We start from the raw sequence: 20,823 nt of genomic DNA, 5'->3' as shown, positions 1-20,823 counted from the left end.
TTTTCTTATGGTAATTTTATAATGACCAATCTATACCATCTTTGATCACACGTGGTACCTAAAGACCTGAACACTGTACAACTGTACTCCATTAACACGTTTGTTCAATGATCAATCCATCATTAGCATAACTAAACCAGGATGTGACTATTGAGTATTTACCTTAAGATGTGAACAGAAACACTGCAGCTTCACAAGCACAGCACCTACAAGCTTACTAAAGTAGCTCGAACTTGTCTAATCATCTTGGCATCTTCTGATCCTTGCTTATTTTATGGTTCCTGGTGTGAGCTGAGCACGAGTCTTCCATGATTTACCTTGTCAAGTTGCAAGAAACTGAACTCTCCAAGGTCAGAAGAGAACAAGCCTGGTCAGTCCCAGTGGGTCCTTCCTTTTCAAAAAAAAAAGTCCCAGTGGGTCCTTGCCCAGATTGTCATGTATTTATGGCACAGCCATGCTAGTCTTCTCCTCCTGCCATTGCAATTCTTGCAGAAACATATCCTCTTCTCTTCTTCTCCTACTACCTTCCAAAAATTTCCTTGCTGGGTGTTCGATGTTCTTTGCTCTTTATGCACACTTCAGCCCGTCAAAGGTGAAGTCTTCCACTGATCAATTAATCTGCAGGTGAAATTCGCTTCTCAGTTTCTGTTCTCTTGTTTGCCAAATCGGCTCAATTCTCTGACTAGATATGAAGGTTTCTTTATTTCTTGGAGTTTGAAGGTTATCTTGCAAAATTGTTTATTCTGTATTTCAGTGTTCAGAGTGACAACGAACATTCTTGTTCCATCAAATTTTGTTGTTCAAACATGTACTTCTTCAATCAGTTTTACTTTTACCATACATTCTTCGGTCATTCTGATGTCTGGGTTTTGTATGAATCTGAAAACTTGGCTGCGAATTACTACCCTTTATTTTGTATGAAAGAGTGAAAGTTGCTAACTTCTGAGTGTCACCATGCAATACCTGCTTGGTCTCTTGAAACCTACTGACTAATTTCTTTCTCAGGTAGCTACCAACATCTCTTTTGTATGCCTGAAGATCTCAATTCCAAATACGAGAGGCTGTAAATAATAGCAATGGGTTGCTTCTCTGTGTTCCGGAGGACGAAGAATTCCAGAAGCCAGATTGTGCAGCATGACCAAGGTAAACTTTTATACCAACTGCTGTTCCTCTGAAGCATCTCAGGACCTTACTGTAGTTCATTCGATTCTGTTTGCAGACATCCTGATCACTGGCAACGTGAAAATCTACTCGTTCAAGGAGCTAAGAAAAGCCACAAGAAACTTCTGCCCAGGAAACAAGCTTGGACAGGGTTCCTTCGGCCGTGTCTATCTGGTAGGTTGAGACGTTGAGATACCAGTTGCTCTAATATCTCTGACATAGCATACTTTCAACAAGGACTCTGGATCTTGTATAGGTGTTGTATGCCCAATTATCTTCCTGTTTGGAACACAGGCACATAGGAACTTGCAGAAATTTTAGGAATCGGGAAAACTCTATTGTTCCAAATGGGGTCTCAGTTACTGAATTATTAGAACATGACAGTGTTCTTCAAACTAGAGCAACTTCCATCACTGCAATATTTTGATCAGCCTTTGTTATCAGCTCATGTTCTGACCTAAACTGTGCAGGGAAAGCTGAGTAACGGCGAGAAAGTTGCCATCAAGGTGCTCTCCTCAGAGTCAAGGCAAGGAACAAAGGAGTTCCTGAATGAGCTGAGTGTCATATCCAACATAACCCATCACAACCTTGTCAAACTGCATGGCTGCTGCGTCGATGGAGGCCAGAAGATGCTGGTCTACAATTATGTGGAGAATAACAGCCTTGCACAGACCCTTTTTGGTAATGCCTGAACCTAGATATTCTGTGGTGCTAGCTATGATGCATTTGTTCAGTCAAAATCTGGACCTCTGATGGTGTTCTTCAGGTAATTCTTGCAGTGGCATCATCTTTGACTGGAGAACAAGGGTGAAGATCTGCGTTGGTGTAGCAGATGGGCTCACATACCTTCACGAAGAAATCCAGCCACCGATCGTCCACCGTGACATCAAAGCGAGCAACATTCTCCTTGACAGAAACCTCAGCCCCAAGATAGCAGACTTTGGGCTGGCAAAGTTCTTCCCAGGCAACATGACACATATCAGCACAAGGGTTGCAGGGACTCTGTAAGTAGTGCCTCACTTCCTGTTGATGTCCATGCCTCTTTGATCTTGCAGATATAGCATATGATCACGTAAACAGAGTTGACGTATATTCTTTGTCAGAGGATATCTTGCACCGGAGTATGCAATCCGAGGGCAGCTAACGAAAAAGGCCGATGTCTACAGCTTTGGTTTACTGCTGCTGGAGATTGTCAGTGGCAGATGCCACACTGATCCCAGCTTACCTCTTGACGAGCAGTTCCTCCTAGAAAAGGTTAAGATTAATCTTAATAATGGTTTAGGGTTGATACGGTTCGCAAGAATATGGTTATCTCTTACTACTATCTGATTCTCTAGCAAGTTTAGACAAAAAACTACAGGAAGAACCATCTTTTATGTCAAAGCACTATAGTACAGACATGATTGATTGCATGATTGATTCAGTTTACATGATTGATTCAGTACACTATAGTACAGACAAAAAACTATAGCACTATAGTACTGTTTGCATGATTGATTCAGTTTACATAATCACATATTAGACAAGGACACGCACAATGTACTTGTTAGAGTTGGAAGAATTCTAAAGGAAAATACAAGGAAGGTGCACTTTATGTGTTGCTAACAATTGTTTAAAGCAGCCATTTACTTGCATTGACTCATCGGCTGTGTTCCAAGTTTTTAGATATTGGTCTAGTTCTTAAAATTGGTGATCTGAGAGAAATTGACTGATATACTTTTAGAAACTTGTTAGTGTGGTCTCAAAAAAAGAAACTTGCTAGCTTTAAAATACCTGAGGTGCTAATGCTATCATATCTTATATTTCGATTTAAAGCATCTGAAATCAGAAATTTCTGCTATCCTGTCAGGTCTGGATGCTCTATGAGTCCGGTGATCTTGAGAGCATCATTGACAGGACCCTGAAGCGTGATTTTGGCACCGAGGAAGCGCATCAGTTTCTGAAAATAGGGCTTCTGTGCACCCAGGATAGCCCCAAGATCAGGCCCTCCATGTCAATGGTCGCCAAGATGTTAAAGGGTGAGTGTGCTGTTGGTGACAAGATCATGAGGCCCGGCCTGATCACAGACGTCATGGACCTGAAAGTCAGGACGGTAGAGCCGGTTCAGTTTAGTTTGTCTCCATCAATGTCTCCTGCATTGAGCAACTCACTGTTGTCCACACTTGCAGTAGCTGGTAGCACTTGTGTAGAGGAGAGCCCCTGATGAAAAGTCAGCAAGTTTAAGGACCAGATGCCTCGGAAAAAAATGGGCTGTAAATTGGAAGGAGCATTGCTTGTGTTTGCTAGTGATTTAGGGTGCGTTTGGTTCAGCTGTGAGCTGTGAAAAAGCTGCTGTCAGATGTCTGCTGTGAAAAAATTGCTGTGAGATGCCTGCCGTGAAAAAGCTGAAAGTCGTTTGGTTCAAACTGCTGTGAGTTGTCGACTATGAAAAAGTTATATATTATCTTTATGTAAATTGACAGTATACAATATTTCTTTGTGATGACCAAATTCTTTTTCCTTTAAATCTTTATTTTTATATATATATAAATATTTGGAGTTAACTTTTTTGTATTCTTTTTTATTTTTATTTTCCTTTATTTTCTTATATAAAAAGAATTGAAAGGGTATATATGTGACCAATAGTAGGTGTGTAGTTTTCACAAATTCGAAAAAGCTGCAAAAGCAGGGTACAACCTGCTTTTAAATTTGTACTACAGAAAAGCAGCTTTTTCAAAACAGCTGCAGAAAAGCTGAACCCCTTTAGTTCAGCTTCTGTTTTTTGAAAGAAGAAGCAGGTTCAAAAAGCTGAATCAAACGCAGCCTTAGCATATTGTAGGAGTGTCAGTTTGTATATATATCATCCTAGTTGGATTATAAAAGTGCCACTTAAAAATCACATATTGATTCAAATAGCTCAGCTCAAGAAGTTTAAAATGCCATCACAGGCTACAGGAGCCAAATCTCCGTTTTCTAATCTTCAGATATGCATCATAACGATGTTAAAGGATAAAGCGTATAAAACAACCTGTGAACAGCTGACCATATTGTAAACATACTAACATCAAATCAAAATTTACACATCTTGGTGAAGAAGCCAATCCAGAAATTAGAGGTCACTCCAGAACTTTGTATTCCCAGAGCTAGATCCATTGATTGCTTTTCTACTACAAAGTTCATGGGTTTTAAAAGATTGAAGATGTCTTGACACTTTTTTTGGCAAAGCATCAAAATAATGTGTTGTTACAGTTTGAAATTTTGTTCAACACATTATAAGAAGCAGGTTCATATCAATTACTAGTTCAAATGATGGACTAGTTCCACCAGTCTACAAACCAAAGAAAGAAAACAAAAATCAGTTGATAGCAGAAGATAGCTCACTTACATTGGCATCGAACTACTGCATCCATAATTCAATATCCCTTTGTAGAGCAGCCCTACCAGGAGGAACTCGAGTTAATGAGGAACAGCTTGGAAATAACAAGAGCTAATGAAATGAACATCCAGGACTATAGGACATATTAACATGACTGTCTTCATTAACAACAAATTCGTAACATATTTGATCAACTGGTTACCTTAACTGAATGACCAGCAGTTATAATGTGAATGTCCAGGACTCCAGGTAGGCATGAGTTAAACAAAAACTGTCTTACTGCAATTTTTCTTTTGCATACAAACGATAGATTTCCTGAATAAAAGCTATTACCAGTTTTTATACCTTATAAGTATTTAAATTTTAAACATAATCAGTAAAAACTATCCAACAGCAATTCTCCTGGACTAAGGTAGTTCAGGTATGTCAAAGCAACAGTTGACAAGAGTATAAATAAATAAATTCATCAAGAATCAGAACTATAACAACCATGTGTTTTCTCGAATAACTATAACAACCATGTCATTTATCGGATTTAAGCACTTGTGCAACAAAGCCAAATGCTTGGTGGCATTCCTGGTGGGAGGAAATTTGGTAATGAGAACAAAATACACAGAATAAATAATTTAGGAGCCATAAAAATATCATAAAATACATTTCAGTGCCCGACACGAAGTGTTCAAAGTAATTACATGTAGCAGCAACTTCATAGGTTCTTCAACACTTACAGCAGAGCAGCCACGTAGGAAGTCATAACAAGCACCTGAACTCATGTTGATGGCATCAGCATAAATACCGGCAACACACCGAGACATACAACAATTATCATGCCCATAAACCCTTTGTTCTTTAACAGAGTGAAAGCTCAAAAAAGCTAATGCATTGACATCATTTAAGAGTTTTATACAACAGGTAACAAAAGTGAATTGAAACTCTAAGCCTAGGTGATCTATTAGCGTGATCTTCCCATTCGGTTCATTTCCATCAATTGTGTAAGAGTTACAGCACTCCATCTCTCAATTCCCTCTTGAAGTTGTGCATACAATAGTCGCTTCACAGAGTCTATGCAAATACTAACGGTGCCAAACTCATACACCGGCATGCCATTGTAGAACTTGCCAACTCTAGGCATAAACAGCAGCCCTTGCTCCATTGCATAGGCCTGGATAGACTCCTTGAAGCTCAAATCCGCCATGGCTGCCCCTGGTGCAGCATGGTAAGCCTGCTGTGCTGCATCAAATTGTCGTTTCTCAGTTGCTCTCAAGTAACCCACATTCTCCCTAGCCCCAGGTTGCACCACCTCCAGTCCTTCAGCAGCTTGGTTCATCATGTCAAGACCAGCGGTTAGAAGCATCCGTATGCGCTCATTGGCAAGTAACTCTGGTGGGAAAAGGCCCTTCCAGCCCTTATACCAGTTCATTATCTCATTGAAATCAGGATTTGGTGAGCACAACCAATGGTATAGGACCTGTTGCCACTTACTGAAGAAATCAACCTCCAACATATGGACCATGAGGTGTACTGGGATTGCAGATGCCCACAACATCACCCAGTTGAATTGATCAAGTTTCTGGTTTGCTGGGTTGATCTGAAACTCTTGCAGTGCCAATCTCAGTTTAGGAATGATATACCGCACAATCAGGTCTTCCCAGCTTGCCGAATCAAACACATCCTTCCACGGGGACAGCACAGCATATGCCGAAGCATCATGTGCTTGCCATACGTGGAGGACAGTGCTCAGCTTGTATCGAATAGAATGGCACAAGGTCTCTATCCTTTCTCTTAGCATTGGCAACCATGGGTGTACCCAGACATGGATCGGTACACTCTCCCTGCGAGGGTCCCATGAATCCACAGCAGCTGAGAGCTTTGGCATTATCACATGCTCTAGTATTGATTGAAGCAAAACAGGAGGAAGCAATTTCTTATTATCCCATAACTCAAGAAAGTTGAGCATTGGTTCCGGTTCCCTAGCCTCCCATGAATTGGTTCCTGATATCCTCACAGCCGGCAGGATGACTTCACTAACAAGCTGCACATATGGTGTCATTGATGCAGAACCATCTGAGAAGTCATATGGTTGGTCCCCCTGCAGCAGGTCCTTCCACTTTTTCATGACATCTAACCCAAACTTCGGATCCTGAAGAGGCTGCCATCCCTGGAAGATCCGGATTAGCAGTGGATGGGCATATCTGCAAGCAATCCATGCAATGCTGCACATCTTGAACTCCTCCTCAAACTGCACCTTCAAGCCATGGAATGTCTGAAGCAATCCATCCAGAGTGAGCATGCCAGCTGTATCATCCACACGGACCCGCTCTAGTGTCTCTGCAATTCTCTCCATCACCTGCAGCTGGTGTTTCTGCAATGCCTCCTGCTTGGCCACGTTTTCCTTCTCCCGCACCAGGCTAGCCACCTTCTCCTGCTCCCTTCGCAGCTGCCCATGCAACCTCAGAACATCAGCCTTAGCCTCATCAACAAGCAGGCGCACATTGTACTGCAGCTCCGGCATTGGCACATCATTCGCCTCCATCTCTTGTTCTTCATTGAGCCCCTTCAAGTCCGTCAGCACCCGCGCCTGGGGCCCTCGCATGTCAATCACCTTCTGGACAACTGCAGGCTCCTCCTCCTGTTCCTGCTCGGCACGCATGGCCAGGAGCTCATTCTTCGTCAAGACTGGAGCTTTCTTTGTGCTAGCCTTCTTGGACCAACGCTTCTCCTTCTTCCCTGATGTCGGCGGAGGAGCCGGGACCGGCAAGTTTTCCTTAGACGTCATAGGCTTGGGTTCCTTGAAACCCTCCACACTCCCCAGGCCAGCGTTCTTGGGTCGCAAAGTGGTCTCCACCGGCGCTGTGATCCCCTGCTCGTTCTTTCCAAGGCCCATTCCTTTCTTGTACCCCATCATGGCCATCATCTTGGCCACCTTGGAATTAGCCTCCAGGCTCCCAAGGGCTGCCGCTGGCTCCCCCGCCCCCATCCCGGCAGCCTGGCGCCGGCGCGCCGCCTTCTCGCGCTCCCGCTCCTTCTCCTCCCGCCTCGCACGGGCGCCCTCCCTGATCCTGCCGAACATCGTCGGCAGCATCTCGGTATCCCCCTCGTCGTCCTGCTCCTCCTCCTCCGCCTCCTCCTCCTTGGCAGCAGCCGCGGCGGCGCGCCCGAGCCCCGGCCTCTTGTCAGGCTCGGCCTCCGGCTCCTGGGTGGGCATGAACTTGCCGGTGGATACGAACTGGACGGGCTTGGTGAGGTCCGGCTCCCCGCCGCCGTCCCTGCGGCGCTTCCGGCGGCCGCGGCGTCGGGACCCGTCGTCGTCCTCCGAGTCGTAGTCGGAGTCGCCCTCCGCGAACACCCCGTAGATGGCGTCGTCGCGGGTCTGCGGCGCCCGCTCCCTCCGGCTCCGGTAGTAGAACTCCCCGTCGCGGCCGAACTGCCCGCCCTCGAAGTCCCCGTCCATGTCGAACCGGTCCATCCCCTCCGCCTCCTCCGCCATCGCGGCGGCTCCTCTCCACTCCTTTCCTCTCCTTTCCGCTAGGGTTAGGTTACGCCCCCGATTTTTTAATTTCTTTTGAAAATTTGGGGAGGAAGAAGAAGAATCCGCCCTCCTCTCTCGTCCGCCCAGGTCGGTGCGGAGATGAACGCCGCTGGCTGACGTGTCAAGATCAGAGCCGTCGAATCCCCCTCCACGCCTCCTCGGCCGCTGGATCGACCCCGCCGGAAGCGGGCAGCTGGGTTTACGCTTTCTCCGCGGGGACACGCAGTCCAGCAGGGGTCCGCTTCCTGCGGGTCGTCCCCAACCTCTCGTCGCTTCCGGCCGTGTTGACCTGACCTATTAACCACCCGCGCTTACCATTTTCTTGCAGCACCGCAAGAAGCGTCCTCGGGGGGCACGTCCTAGATCGGTGGCGCCTGCCTCTCGCCGCCGCTGCTGGTGCCTCTCCCCACGACGCTGCAGATTTTTTTTCTTATTTTTCCTCCCGTCGGGTCTCGGAGGTTTCTCGCCGTCTCCTCCCCCCGCGGTTCCTGAGGTACGCAGCGAATCCGGCGACGCAATTTCCTTGCTGTTTTGCTGGCTGGGTGGCAAGTTTGGAGGCATCGGCGGCGTTTGGTAGCGAGATCTAATCGCGTTGCTAGACTTGAGCAATCGCTGTGGGGATTGGATGGCGCGTGCGGGATTTGGGATTGGAAAAGAAAAATCGGAGCTTTTGTTGGTGGTTCCAAGCTTTCCGTTGACGCTAGAGCTAATTTTCGATGATCTAAGCCATACGGATAATCGTTGCTGTCTGTTGATGTGGAATTGGATGATGTATGGTTCATTTGATTCGATGGAACAAGAATAGCAGAATATTGCGTGTTGGGCTTGGGACAAAATTGTGAATATGATTGATTTGATGTGTATGTGTATCTGTATCTGTATCTGTATGTGCTCACCCTGTGCGGCTTTGGCTGGAACTTTGCAGGCATGCAGAGCCAGATCGTGTGCCACGGGTGCAGGAGCCTTCTACTCTACCCGAGAGGCGCTCCGAGCGTGTGCTGCGCGGTATGCCACGCAGTCACCACCGTGCCACCTCCAGGTAGTGCATCTGAGCTTTGGTTTCTCTTGTTTCATAATCGAACATCAAAGGCACATGCATTGGCACACCCCGCGCATGAACAAAAAGGCACATTGAGCTTTGGTTTCATAACAGCAAGAGAAATACACGGGCTGTCAGAACGCAGGTGATGCAAATACATGTAGCTGACAATTGAAAGGATTGTAATGGGTCTGGAACGTTGGAGAGGTTATCAATATTGAAGTCTGGTCTTGCATTGGATAGATATTGTATTATATTATTTCACTACCAAGGGAAATGCTAACCTTAGAGATGTATGATAAATTCATATGTTTTTGATGACTGGAGGTGGTCTATCATTTAGTAAATCCATTTTATATCAGCTATATATTCTGCTTTGACTGTCAAGGGTGTGTATCGGTAGTAGTATCCTGTATAGTTTAGTAGGATAACCAGTGGCAGAGGGATTTGATGTCTTTCAGTTTGTAACGTTCTTACTCGTGGTCCCATTTACAAAATATTTGATGTGCAATCATACCGAGTGTTGATGCATCATAAAAAGTTCATGTCCATCATTAAATGTAACAGTACAATATTGTAGTCTTATTGTGTTTTAGATACCGTATTTAAGCGATCTTGCTATTATTCCAGATGTATATATATATCGCCAAATTGCCTTATGTTTCATAAAGGTAGTGAAGAGAAATGTTCCTTTCCCCAGTGAACAAGCTCTGCATCACAGGCTACTTTGTCATGTTTATTTTTTCAACAAAAATATAATATTGTTGCTGATATCAGCTCTTACTGATAGACTACTGAGCTTTTCTGCTTATGTACATTTGTCTGTTTTGGGGGCACACTTTCCATGCTCTAGTGCTGAACTATGTTCCTCTTATTCGTTGGTATTCCACATCCTTGTTAAGGGAGTAAATACAATTGAAACATTTACTTCTTAGAAAAGTAGAGATAATGTCAGTTATAGCTGCACATACACTAGTGCCACAGATTTGAATCGCAGTGATGCAAACATTCCTGTAGAAAATATTAGAAGCTGCAAGTGCTGCAGTCAAATGCTTGAGAAGAAGCACCATGTGATCAAGTTGATATGGACTGGCATGACATTCTCTTCTGCCATGTCTGGCAATTCTCATTAATACGGAGTTATGGACTGCTTTGCACTATTATATGATTGCATTGACATTGATTGCATGGGATTGCTCAGTAATTTTAATGAGACTGTTGGCTATCTTGTAATCATCTATATCATTGAAGCTGTTTACCATCATGAGCTTTATATTTGGTTTTCTATTGCTTCATTAAAATCAAGTTGACATGCTATATTAAATAATGGACAAATTTCTTGTGCAGGAATGGAGATGGCTCGACTTATTTGTGGTGGCTGCCAAACATTATTGATGTATACTCGCAATGCAACAACTGTAAGATGCTCATGTTGTGACACAGTCAATCTTGTCAGACCAGGTACTGATGTATGTGCAGGATTATACTGATGTATGTGCAGGATTATCTTGCAGATCCTTAAGCTTTTAAATGCTAAAATTCAGTAGTAGGATGCATGTTCTATAAATGAAGAGAGATTTGTTTTTCCATTAAATTCTCGAACAGCCTAATTGATGATACAGCGTGTTAGTAATTTATCTTCCCCTGTAGTTAAATTAGGACAAGTTTCTTATGTTTTGAACACCACATAGGCTGATCTGTCAGTAGATTGGATCACACATCCTTGCTACCTGTCAGCAACTATAGCACTAATGCAGATCAGTGCATTGTACTCTCCATGTTTCTGAGTTAGGCTCTTTCTCATCCCTCTGATTGGGGTGGGGACGTGGGGTGTGCCCATGCACATCCTGGAAAGAGATATATTTTCCTATAATGGTGGCTCGTAGCTATATAAAGCAATCCTATCATGGGAAATGTAAAGACAATAGGTGGATACTCTATTGGATTTTTACTTTTCGGTGTGCAAGTGTGTGTCTCCTTCATAATTGAAGTTTCCTTTATGCGTGCACACATGTTGTATGATGATATCATGTATTATTATCTTCGTCTTCTCAACTTGATTGATTCTTTTTATTCATTCTGCAGTAAGTAGCATAGCTCATGTGAACTGTGGCCAGTGCCAAACAGTGTTGATGTATCCGTACGGAGCACCATCTGTCAAATGTGCTATCTGCAACTTTATTACAAACGTTGGTGGGGTATGTTAATTTCTTTTATGGGTCTGCTTGTGCTGCAAATGGTCTAAGTGCCTAGTGACACACACCTGATTTCAACATATTTATGTTTGTAGCATCAGGTACCAACCGTGAGACCTTTGCCACCTGCGCTGCCTGCATCAAGTGGAAATTCATATAACATCCCGTCAACTTCTGCGGTATGTTTATTTGATGAGTTCTCTGGAAATCCGTAAGTTAATTTTATCTCTTCTAGTTACTTAACCTTTCTTTTTTCCGTCTTTGGCAGCCAACGAGCCAATCACAGAATGTAACTGTTGTTGTTGAAAATCCAATGACAGTAGATGACAAGGGAAAATTGGTAAGCCTGTTATGTAGTCTGTTCTCACTTGTGCATTTGCTTTGCCCGGTGAAGTGAAATTTACATTTTGCGTGCTCACGCCACTTTGTTTGTGCACAGGTGAGCAATGTTGTAGTTGGGGTTACAACTGGTGGGAAAAAGTAACATATCAGAACCCGATGTAACTTTGTTTTATGCTTAATATCTGGAGAAGTTGAAAATACCTTGTATCATACTGCTGTTCGGTGATTGGTTGCTCGACAAAAGGAACCCCTGAAGAGCATCGGGGCAAAGCTCGCCTTTGCCCCTGCGATCCTGCCAGAACGAATGAAAATGAAGTGCGGGTGTGGATACTCAGAAACTGTAGCTTGTTACACTTGATTCTTTTGTATGTAATATGGGCTCTGTTAGACTTCACTGTGTGATCAAACTCCTCTCCCGTGGGTGCTTGCAGCCTTCTCAGTGAATAACAACGACCAAAAACATTACAAATGGCTCTTGGAATACAGTGTGCTTTTTAATCAATCTGGATGTTGGTGAGAATTAATCTGGTAAATGGTAATCGCCTCCCTTGCGGAGTTTCGGACTGAATGCAGAGACAGAATGGCATTATACAGGTCTGGTTCTTTGAAGCTCAGATGATCATCTACTATGTAAAACTTGTTTATTTTCATGCCGCTGGTTATATTTTAAGGTGTGCATGTATGGATAGTAGTTGTAAAGGCTATCTATATGCTACAGACTTGCAAAAAAAAACAAATGCTACAGATTTTGCAAAAATAGAACTCCCTGTATTCCCGTAATATAAAGAAAAACATATGTACTAAAAGAAAACGCGAACACTTGAAAACCAGTCCCGTTGCGTTATTCACATTTAAAAATCGTAAAACGAAAAAGAGTTGGGGTGAGAGAGGCTCGAACTCTCGACCTCAGGATCACTCAATATAGCTATGAGACCTACGCGCTAGCCAACTGCGCCACCACCCCGTTGGTACCTCTCGCTCAAAAGTAATTTAATTGACGAGTTCTACAAACGCTTCTCTTTGCCTCTTTGGTAGCTGTATCTACCGTTGAACTCCATGTCCGTTTCCAGTGGCGCGCCAAATTTTCTGTCTCCTCAGCATTCCTTCTCTCGCACTCCTTCACCATTCTCTGTCAAACAACTTAGTGTAAACCTGACAGAAAAACGCCTGAAAGGCTGAAACATATACATTTCTTCTCGGACACTTCATTTCCCTGCTCATACATCTCTTCTTGGACACTTCTCAGACACTTTTATCCAATGCACTAACCTTTCTTGACTAATCAGCTGGACATACAATTTGGAACAGAGAAAAGTAATCCAAGACCAAAACTTTTTCAATCAAGAATCGACAACACAAGAAACCCAAACTTGCAGAAACCGATCGGCGTTTGCCCAATAACACGCATCATATTTTTTTTCTTTGGCATAAACTGCCATCCACCATATAATCTCGCCACAAACGCATCGATTCCATTCGTCCAGCTGGATGCTCATTTGCGCTTCACGAGCGCTGGTCGCCCCATGGATCTCGAGCATGGCAGCAAAAAGCCCCCCGCTGCACCGGCGGCTGCGGCGCCGACCCGCAACAAGCTCCTGCAGCTCAGGGACAGGCTGGTCGCCGTGCAGCCGGTCGTGCTGCGCGCGGCTGCGGCCCTGGCCGCGGTGGTGGCGGCGGTCGTCATGGCGCTCAACACCCAGTCCTACACCGCGGTGGTCGCCATCGTCGGCACCAGGCCGCTCACGCAGACCTTCACCGCAGAGTTCAGGGACACGCCTGCATTTGTGTAAGGCTGTAAGCCTGAAAGGCTTGTGCTTCATTGCTGTTCTTTTCTTTCCTTTTTTTCTGATGAATCGTCTTTATTTCATCGCGTGTAGAATTAACTGTGAAAGGTGATTGATTTGTTTGGGCAGGTACTTCGTCATAGCCAATGCCATTGCCGGTGCGTATAACCTGGTGGTGCTGATCATCAGGCGCCTAACTCTGCGGCGAAGGACGGCGAGTTTGGTTGTGCATATGCTCGACATGGTGATTCTTTCTTGTCTTCTATGTTCAGTTAATTCATGGAATATTTCACATTGTCACTATTGATACTACCACTGCCGATACTTCGCTTGAAGACAACCTACTTCAAGTTTTCAACAGTGGTTTCATCATATATCAACCTTGAAGTAGTCCTCTGAAAAGGACTAGCACATCGACAATCAATCGAATCCAAGAGAGAATAAGACAACCTTATAATAATGATGCTAGTGTGCTGTCATAGAAATATGAAGTTCAGCCTAATCAAGAATCTATTGCAACTGTCCAAAACCAGTTGCCTAATTGAAACTTCTGTTGCTGTACCTGTATAGGGATGAACTGTAGCTTATCTGACACATCTTAAACCAATGCCAATTCACATGGATACACGGCATTATTTCCCCTCTGTTGTCATTGGTCCAGGTGATCATGGCTCTGTTGGCTACCGGTGCCGCCACAGCGGCCTCGATGGCGGAGCTAGGCAAGAACGGTAACTTGCACGCGCGGTGGAACCCGATCTGCGACAGGTTTGGTTCCTTCTGCAGCCGTGGAGGCATTGCCATCGTGTCATCGTTCATCGGTGTGGCCCTCATGCTGGCACTGAACCTATTATCAGCTGCAGCCAACGCTCACCGGCCCAACATGGCGGGCCAATGAGTAGTCCGCATCTCAGACAGCTCATCCACAACAATGCACTGTTTCTGCATTTGGATCTCACTCTGGTGGTCAAGGCAGCACAACTGTGAGTTGCTCTGATACACATGTGGGGGAGCTGGATCACAGCATGGAGTCCTGCCAAATTTGGTGTCAAACTGTTCCATGTTGCTTGGCCTGAAATGGGTATGCCAAGAATTACACAAGCACAAAGCTGCGGTTGGTTATGGATCTTAATTTGATTAGATCAGTTCTTGCATAAATTGTATGATCACGGTACTGAATGTTTCCAAGGCTTTGTGGTGGTAAGTTGTAACAGGTAGTGCTATATAGATGCTACTTTGCTTTCTTTTGCAGACAGTTCTTACATAAATCTGAACGTTGCGTGTTCCGCGGAGACATCTGAACAAAGAAGTTGTTTGGAGTAGCATGGGATGTTGATTCATCCAACCAGGGCATTATTTATGCACAATGTGAGATCTTTTTTTTTATATAAATGTAGGAGGTTGACAGTTTGTTCCTTTCAGCAATTTCCACAAATTAAGAATTTAACTAGCATGTGGCTCAACACATCAACCTAACAATCTGTGAAATCACAATCTAGATATATGTTCATGTGTTGGACTGACATGCAGAAGGAACTGTTAAATTGTGTCATGCATGTAAGCGAATCTAGAGCGCAATCTTACATTTGCATAAGAAACTGTGGGTGGGTGGTCTAAAGAAATAGAGAAGACTTTGATGTTTCAGTACCTAGCCGGTAGCCAGGTACCGGATCTTGCCTTTTCTTTTCTGCCATGTAACCTTCCAAATAGTACTCCTACAAGATGAGCAAAAGAGGTGTACAGAACGTGTATTTATAAGTGTACGAGTGCTAGTATTGATCGCACAAGGTACAGCAAAAGCAATAAGGATCGATAAAGGCCTCTTTTTTGAAAGGTGCAATGAAGCACACAGGTCATCAGTGGTCACTCATGCAGTTGGCCAGCAGCATATCAGGAACAGTGCATGAGTGCAACGGAAAGCCAGGAAGTCTCAACTTACTGCTTGATTAGCATGCTTGACACTGCAATAATGCAGCAGAAAAGAAAGATGATGTACACAAGAGATGCCTGGATGTAACCGTCATGCCTACTTTCCTGAATAAATAGCATGATTGAATTTGGACCAGTACTGTATCTGGATGGCAGCTTGTGCATTCTGAATTATTGTACATGCTCTGTTGCTGTTACTATGAATGTAGACAGATTTGCAGAGAGATACAGAGATATTAGGATTCAGGCACGGCAAAATAACCAATCTGAAATTCTTTTGATCACTCAAACCTCTACATCTGAATATACACACTTCAACAGCCATTACAGAGTATCACTCCTAGTTTTCGCTTGCCTTGTCGAAATCGATAGAAAAAAAATGTTGCATGATCTACTTCTCACACATAAATGTTGTACCACACAATAAGTAAATGTAGTTCATATGGAATCTCCAATCACTTGTGCTTGCTGAAAGCTTGAAACAATTTCCCTAGAAGTGATTCATCCAAGTGGAGGTCGCCGTGCCAGCAGCCATCTCATGCGTCAGGCTTGGCACCACCTCACCGCCGAACTGGCTCAGCACGGCCTTGAGCAACTTCTTGTCGCAGTTCAGAGGATCAAAGCAGCCGCCCAGCTCAGGCAGGCCATGGTCCAGGAAGCTCATGCCATGGCTGCCAGTGACCATGGGCAGGTAGCATGGCTGAGCTGCTGCAGCAGCAGCAGTGTTGCTGTTGCTGGCGATGTTGTTGAAGCTGGAGAAGCAGGGCACCTGCTCGACTGCGCCGGAGCCGGCGGTGGTGTTCATGGCGGCCTGGAGCTGTGCTAGGGTGGTGTCCATGAGGGGTGGCAGCGGCAGCGAGCTGGTTGGTGTGGTGTCATGGCCGCCATTGGTGGCGAGGCTTCTTGATGCCTTGGAGCTGGCGCCTCCTCCTGGTAATTTCTTCTTGCAGATGACTCTGCACAGGACCCAATCCTCATCCTGTTGGTTGACGCATGGAGGATCAACCAAAGCATCTGTTAGTTCATTGAATGCTGTCTTGTTAATCACTCGGACTGTACTAACACTAAATGCCTCACTGGTCAGGTGAAGACTCTCTTTAGTTCTTCTTTTATTTTTATTAGTGTTGCGTGATAAACGAGTGGATCAGCGAAGCTGTGCAAAAGGCCTTTTGTGGTCAAGAAATATAATGGACTAGTATCAATCAAAAAATAAAGGAAAAAGTCAATTTTACTCCCCTCAACAATTCACTTTGTCCATTTAACCCTCTAAGCAAAATTTAGGCCCAAGCTACTACCCCAAACTATTTTAATTGGTCCAATCTACCCTCTAATAAGATTTCTATTTTTTATTTCTTGCAATGTAACTTATAATATGATGCCCTATGCTAGAAAAAATACATTATGATTTTTTCATGAATATTTTTCATGTAGAATTGTCTTTTTGTGATAAATTTCGTGTTAAAAATTTCTAAATTATGAAAATAACCATGAAAAATTCTTAATATATTTTTTAACATATGACATCATTGTTCTCTATCCACTCATAAAATTTGAACTTAAAATTCAATTCGTAAGTGGAGAAACAAAAAAGAGAAATATCATTAGAGGGTAGATTGGACTAATTGGAATCGGTGGGGAGTAAATTGAGTCTAAATTTTGCTTAAGGGCTTAAGCGGATAAAGTGAATCGTTGAAGAAACTAAAATGGACTTTTTCCAAAAATAAATATAATGGGCAAGTATCAACCAAAAAATAAACGAAGAACTTCCTACAATAAACAAACGAAGAAAAGAGACAGGTAGAGAGATGTTCATCTCATCCGGATAATGCGACAAAAGACTTGACAACGACTGTTCAATAGGAAATATGCCCACTACTACAAGTCGTCTCTTAATAGAATTAAATGTGCTAGCTCACAGCTCGTACCTAGACTATGCAACTGATTTTTAATTGGAAAAATATCTAAAGCTATTTGGATTCCATTTCATAACCCCTAAAATGGCACATGTTTCAGAGTAAGATGCAACATATTTTGATAATTCATTCCACAATACCTAGGACATAACAAACTAGTTTTTTTTAAAAAAAAACTCATAGCAAACTAGTTTTACCAATGACATTGTACACGTATTAATTACCTTGGAGGAGAACTTGGAGGATTGCTCAAGGGCACCCTCCATCCTGTACTCATGCATCACCCACTCCGTCTTCCTCCCCTTGGGGGCCCTCCCCTGGTAGAACACCAGCGTCTTCCTCATCCCCACCAATGCCCCTCGCCGCGCCACGGCCCGATCCTTCCCGGTAGCCTTCCAGTACCCCGACACCGTGGCCCGGTTCGTCCGCTGCCCCGTCGCGTATTTCCTGTCCTTGAGGCTGAAAAAGTACCACTCCCTAGGGCCCACCGCGGCCGCCTCTGGTCATCAAGAAAATGGTAACAACATATATCAAGATATCAAAAAGAAGCAATGGTGATAAAAAAAGATAGCGTTAATATGGATCGCACCCTTAAAGTTCTAGAGATGTTCTTGTTCTCTTGTGCACGCTCATCTTTCGACTGCGACACCGACACGTTTCGACAAGGTGTGGGTTTAGGGGTCAACTTCCTCCATTTTCACCTCTTTTTTTCACAGAACGAAGTCATTTTTGGCATTGGCCGGTAGGAAAAGCCATTCATGGGCGCTTGGGCAGTGGTTGTGCATGTTGAATTGTTGATGGATCACCTTGTGGTCGCAATCATGTGCGCTATGAATGGAAAAGGGGGGTCTTTGCCACTGGATGCTGAGGTTTGGAGCCACTAGAAGAAATAGAATGGGGACTGCCTTTCCAGCCATAGGCCATAGCTTGATAGCTTGGACCTGGTAGAGATGCAAAAGAGAGGACACGTGTGCGACCCATACGGAGGGTGTGCTGGGAATCTGAGATCTCATGCGTAAGATGTGATTTGCAGTTTGTTGCTTTCCGATGGCCTCTAATTTGGAAGGACAGGAACTCAGGATATCGATGTATAGCAAAAGAAAATCAAACATTACATTACAGTAAAGCAAACTAAACAACGGTTAAACAAGTGGTGTCATGGTGTAGTTGGTTATCACGTCAGTCTAACGCACTGAAGGTCTCCGGTGTTTTAAACATTTTTTTGGGACTACCATGTTTTAAACCTTGCTAAGCTGATGATATGAACGCTTAGCTAGCACTGGTCGAGTCATCTTTAAGAAAGAGGAATTAGTAACATCTACCACTTGAGAAATAGAGAAAAAAGTTGGATTACGTCATCTGATTATATTGTTACAATCTTCGTTAGACCAAATGTTGAATGCATATAGGAATTAATCTATATAGAGTGAAGTTAACGCAAGGCCTTAAATAAACCAGAAATTTTATTCCACCTCAGAAAGTATTTTGGACATAAAACTGGAAGAGGCTAGGCCGGAGAGAAGATACGTTGATCAGACGTTAAAGGTTGGCCCTAGAGTATGTAGCAAACGGAATATTTCCCATTGCGGATAAGGGGAAATGCCAAAGAATAACAAGCTAGAGCGGGGCGGAAAAGTGAGAATATTTTTATTTTTACTCCGATAGGGTATTCGTCACACCTCTCTCCAAAATATTTGCCTAATGTTAGATAATAATAACATGAGTGCATAACTAACACGTAAAAGCAGGTAGATCTATCTACTTCAAGTCTTTTTTGATTGAAAATGCTAAGAATTATGTGTACTATAGTGCACTTAGCTACATCCACATGTACTGTCTTTTCTGGAAAAAAGACTCGCTTGTTATTATAGTCTTCTACCAGGTACGCGTACTCTGATGGTGACGCTGATATTAGACCGCCACCACATGAGGTTTCAAACGAAATGAGCAAATTCCATGCAAAGAATTAATTACATATATGGTGAAAGCTAGAACGTGTATCTGAATACATGGTTGCTACCTTCAACTTAAGACTAGCTACTGTCTTAACTAGTAATTGCAGAAGGCATCAAGTTCATGAAGAAAATAAATATATATTCGGAGAATGAAGAGGAATGAAAGAAAGGGGTATATGAAGACAAATTCCTAGATGATTTTAAGGGTTTTATTAGGTAGTAAGGGCGAAACTGTCAGTGACGCAAATGGGGGAAAAAAAAAAAGGGCGCAAGGGTGCAATTTAGTGTGTGCACAACACATTGGCAGCTCGTGGAGTTTCTTCACGCAGAAGCAATCGAGGATCCCAAAATAGCTTTGGGTAATCAAAAGGATAGCACAAAAATAAGACGGGAGATCATATATATTCGATCATTCGATGGGGAAAAAATCAAATTAATAAAGGATCCTTTTTGTGCATAGGGAATCCTCTCCCTCCCTCTCTCTCTACACACACACATCAACTTGGTGCAAGAAGTCACTAGAAGGAAACAATTGAGAAGACAAAAGGATCGGAACTTTAGAGGGATAGATGGGCTGATCGAGTTGGACTCACCCGGGAGATCCCATGGCTCAACCTTGTTGAGATCGACGTCGACCATGGGCGGCCGGCGGCCGGAGAACCCGACCTTGCCGCCGAGCTTGGGCGCGAGGTAGTCGCAGATGAGCTCGTCGTCCCTCGGGTGGAACCGGAACCCCGGTGGTAGCTCCGCCTCCACCATGCTCAGGAAGCTCATCGACATGATCGATCTCTCGTGTATCTCCTACCCCTCTCTCTAATTTTTGTTGCACAAGTCTCTCCCAAGCTGCGAGCTGAGAGAGAACATGAATAGGAGAGAGAGACGACGGAGGGGAGGAGGGAGAAACTAGCTAGCCTATTAGCCAAGAAGAACTGAGCTGTGTGCTTGTGTCATGTGACAAGTTGAGAAGAGGGGTTTATAAGGTGGTTTAGGTGGTGGGTCTCCCTCAAACTTCTCATCTATCCTTTTTTCCCCCTCTTTCCATTTTTCCTTTTCATTCCACAAATAAGGGCAGCACTCTCCAGGTCAGTACAAGAGACTTGTAGATGCTACAAATTGTGCACACCTCTCCATATATGGCACCAAGAAAAAAATTCCCTAAAATGCATATGTAAAAGGAAAGGAGGCGAGAAAAATTAAAGGAGAAAGATAAAAAAAATGTATAAATTAGATTAAGGCCATCTGGGAACGGAACTGAAAAGGGCCGGATTGCTATCCACCAAGGATGTACAAGCTAGAGCACCACTTGTCAGCTGAGGTGTAGTTTTTTTCTTTTGCAAGGTAAAAAAAACTGGCCTACTCCTTCAAGTCAAACGTTAAATACTTTTGAAGGAAAATGAAAACTCAAGTATATCATCTTGCTAACAGAGAAAGCATATATTCATATGGTTAAATATGCACGTGTGGGTATGAGCGTTTGCATCTGTAATATGTTAAAAAAATATTATGGAATATTTTACCTAGAAGAACATCAAGGATTTACTTAGGAATAGGGATGGCAGTAAACGGCATGAAGATAACCTGCAAAAAGGACTCTTTCCTACCTGATCACTAAGCACAACAGTTC

General features: G+C 43.7%; 5 protein-coding genes and 1 non-coding gene across 9 annotated transcripts; 3 read left to right on the top strand and 3 right to left on the bottom strand.

Annotated features, from left to right (window-relative positions):
* The first annotated feature begins 461 nt into the window (after nucleotides 1-461).
* On the top strand, nucleotides 462-4,039 carry LOC112887941 (cold-responsive protein kinase 1-like). Of its 2 annotated transcripts, XR_003227663.1 has the most exons (8): nucleotides 462-624; nucleotides 1,006-1,143; nucleotides 1,220-1,335; nucleotides 1,632-1,842; nucleotides 1,928-2,165; nucleotides 2,265-2,415; nucleotides 3,011-3,455; nucleotides 3,970-4,039. XR_003227663.1 is itself a non-coding variant. In XM_025954236.1 (7 exons), exons 2-7 carry the CDS (start codon nucleotides 1,077-1,079, stop codon nucleotides 3,362-3,364), a joined length of 1,137 nt encoding a protein of 378 aa, XP_025810021.1. In that variant the 5' UTR covers nucleotides 462-624; nucleotides 1,006-1,076; the 3' UTR covers nucleotides 3,365-3,635. The 2 variants fall into 2 exon arrangements, 1 of the variants encoding a protein (XP_025810021.1); XM_025954236.1 differs by lacking the exon at nucleotides 3,970-4,039 and having other exon boundaries at nucleotides 3,011-3,635.
* A 1,291-nt stretch (nucleotides 4,040-5,330) lies between these two features.
* Nucleotides 5,331-8,119, bottom strand: LOC112884578 (septin and tuftelin-interacting protein 1 homolog 1). Its single transcript, XM_025949994.1, has one exon. The coding sequence runs from the start codon at nucleotides 8,001-8,003 to the stop codon at nucleotides 5,469-5,471; it is 2,535 nt and encodes an 844-aa protein (XP_025805779.1). The 5' UTR covers nucleotides 8,004-8,119; the 3' UTR covers nucleotides 5,331-5,468.
* Nucleotides 8,120-8,312: 193 nt separating this feature from the next.
* On the top strand, nucleotides 8,313-12,141 carry LOC112884579 (protein LOL2-like). Of its 2 annotated transcripts, none has more exons than XM_025949996.1 (7): nucleotides 8,313-8,538; nucleotides 8,971-9,084; nucleotides 10,432-10,545; nucleotides 11,170-11,282; nucleotides 11,381-11,458; nucleotides 11,548-11,619; nucleotides 11,719-12,141. In XM_025949996.1, the coding sequence occupies exons 2-7, from the start codon at nucleotides 8,973-8,975 to the stop codon at nucleotides 11,761-11,763; spliced, it is 534 nt and encodes a 177-aa protein (XP_025805781.1). In that variant the 5' UTR covers nucleotides 8,313-8,538; nucleotides 8,971-8,972; the 3' UTR covers nucleotides 11,764-12,141. The 2 variants fall into 2 exon arrangements, with proteins under 2 accessions (XP_025805781.1, XP_025805780.1); XM_025949995.1 differs by having other exon boundaries at nucleotides 8,314-8,538; nucleotides 11,375-11,458.
* Nucleotides 12,142-12,498: 357 nt separating this feature from the next.
* On the bottom strand, nucleotides 12,499-12,585 carry TRNAM-CAU. The gene is given in 2 exon segments: nucleotides 12,499-12,534; nucleotides 12,548-12,585. It is a non-coding gene; the product is annotated as a tRNA-Met (tRNA).
* A 544-nt stretch (nucleotides 12,586-13,129) lies between these two features.
* On the top strand, nucleotides 13,130-14,646 carry LOC112884641 (CASP-like protein 1B1). Of its 2 annotated transcripts, XM_025950097.1 has the most exons (4): nucleotides 13,130-13,407; nucleotides 13,535-13,649; nucleotides 14,067-14,170; nucleotides 14,260-14,646. In XM_025950097.1, the coding sequence occupies exons 1-4, from the start codon at nucleotides 13,145-13,147 to the stop codon at nucleotides 14,387-14,389; spliced, it is 612 nt and encodes a 203-aa protein (XP_025805882.1). In that variant the 5' UTR covers nucleotides 13,130-13,144; the 3' UTR covers nucleotides 14,390-14,646. The 2 variants fall into 2 exon arrangements, with proteins under 2 accessions (XP_025805882.1, XP_025805881.1); XM_025950096.1 differs by having other exon boundaries at nucleotides 14,067-14,646.
* A 919-nt stretch (nucleotides 14,647-15,565) lies between these two features.
* On the bottom strand, nucleotides 15,566-20,171 carry LOC112884640 (NAC domain-containing protein 21/22-like). Its single transcript, XM_025950095.1, has 3 exons — nucleotides 19,793-20,171; nucleotides 17,469-17,743; nucleotides 15,566-16,310 (listed from the first exon to the last, which is right to left on the bottom strand). The coding sequence occupies exons 1-3, from the start codon at nucleotides 19,977-19,979 to the stop codon at nucleotides 15,822-15,824; spliced, it is 951 nt and encodes a 316-aa protein (XP_025805880.1). The 5' UTR covers nucleotides 19,980-20,171; the 3' UTR covers nucleotides 15,566-15,821.
* Between the last annotated feature and the right edge of the window lie 652 nt (nucleotides 20,172-20,823).

Source organism: Panicum hallii, chromosome 3, assembly GCF_002211085.1.
Source record: "Panicum hallii strain FIL2 chromosome 3, PHallii_v3.1, whole genome shotgun sequence".
In the NCBI taxonomy this organism is placed as follows: Eukaryota; Viridiplantae; Streptophyta; class Magnoliopsida; order Poales; family Poaceae; genus Panicum; species Panicum hallii.
Note: the sequence above shows the minus strand (reverse complement) of the source record. Positions and strands in the feature narration are given on the sequence as shown.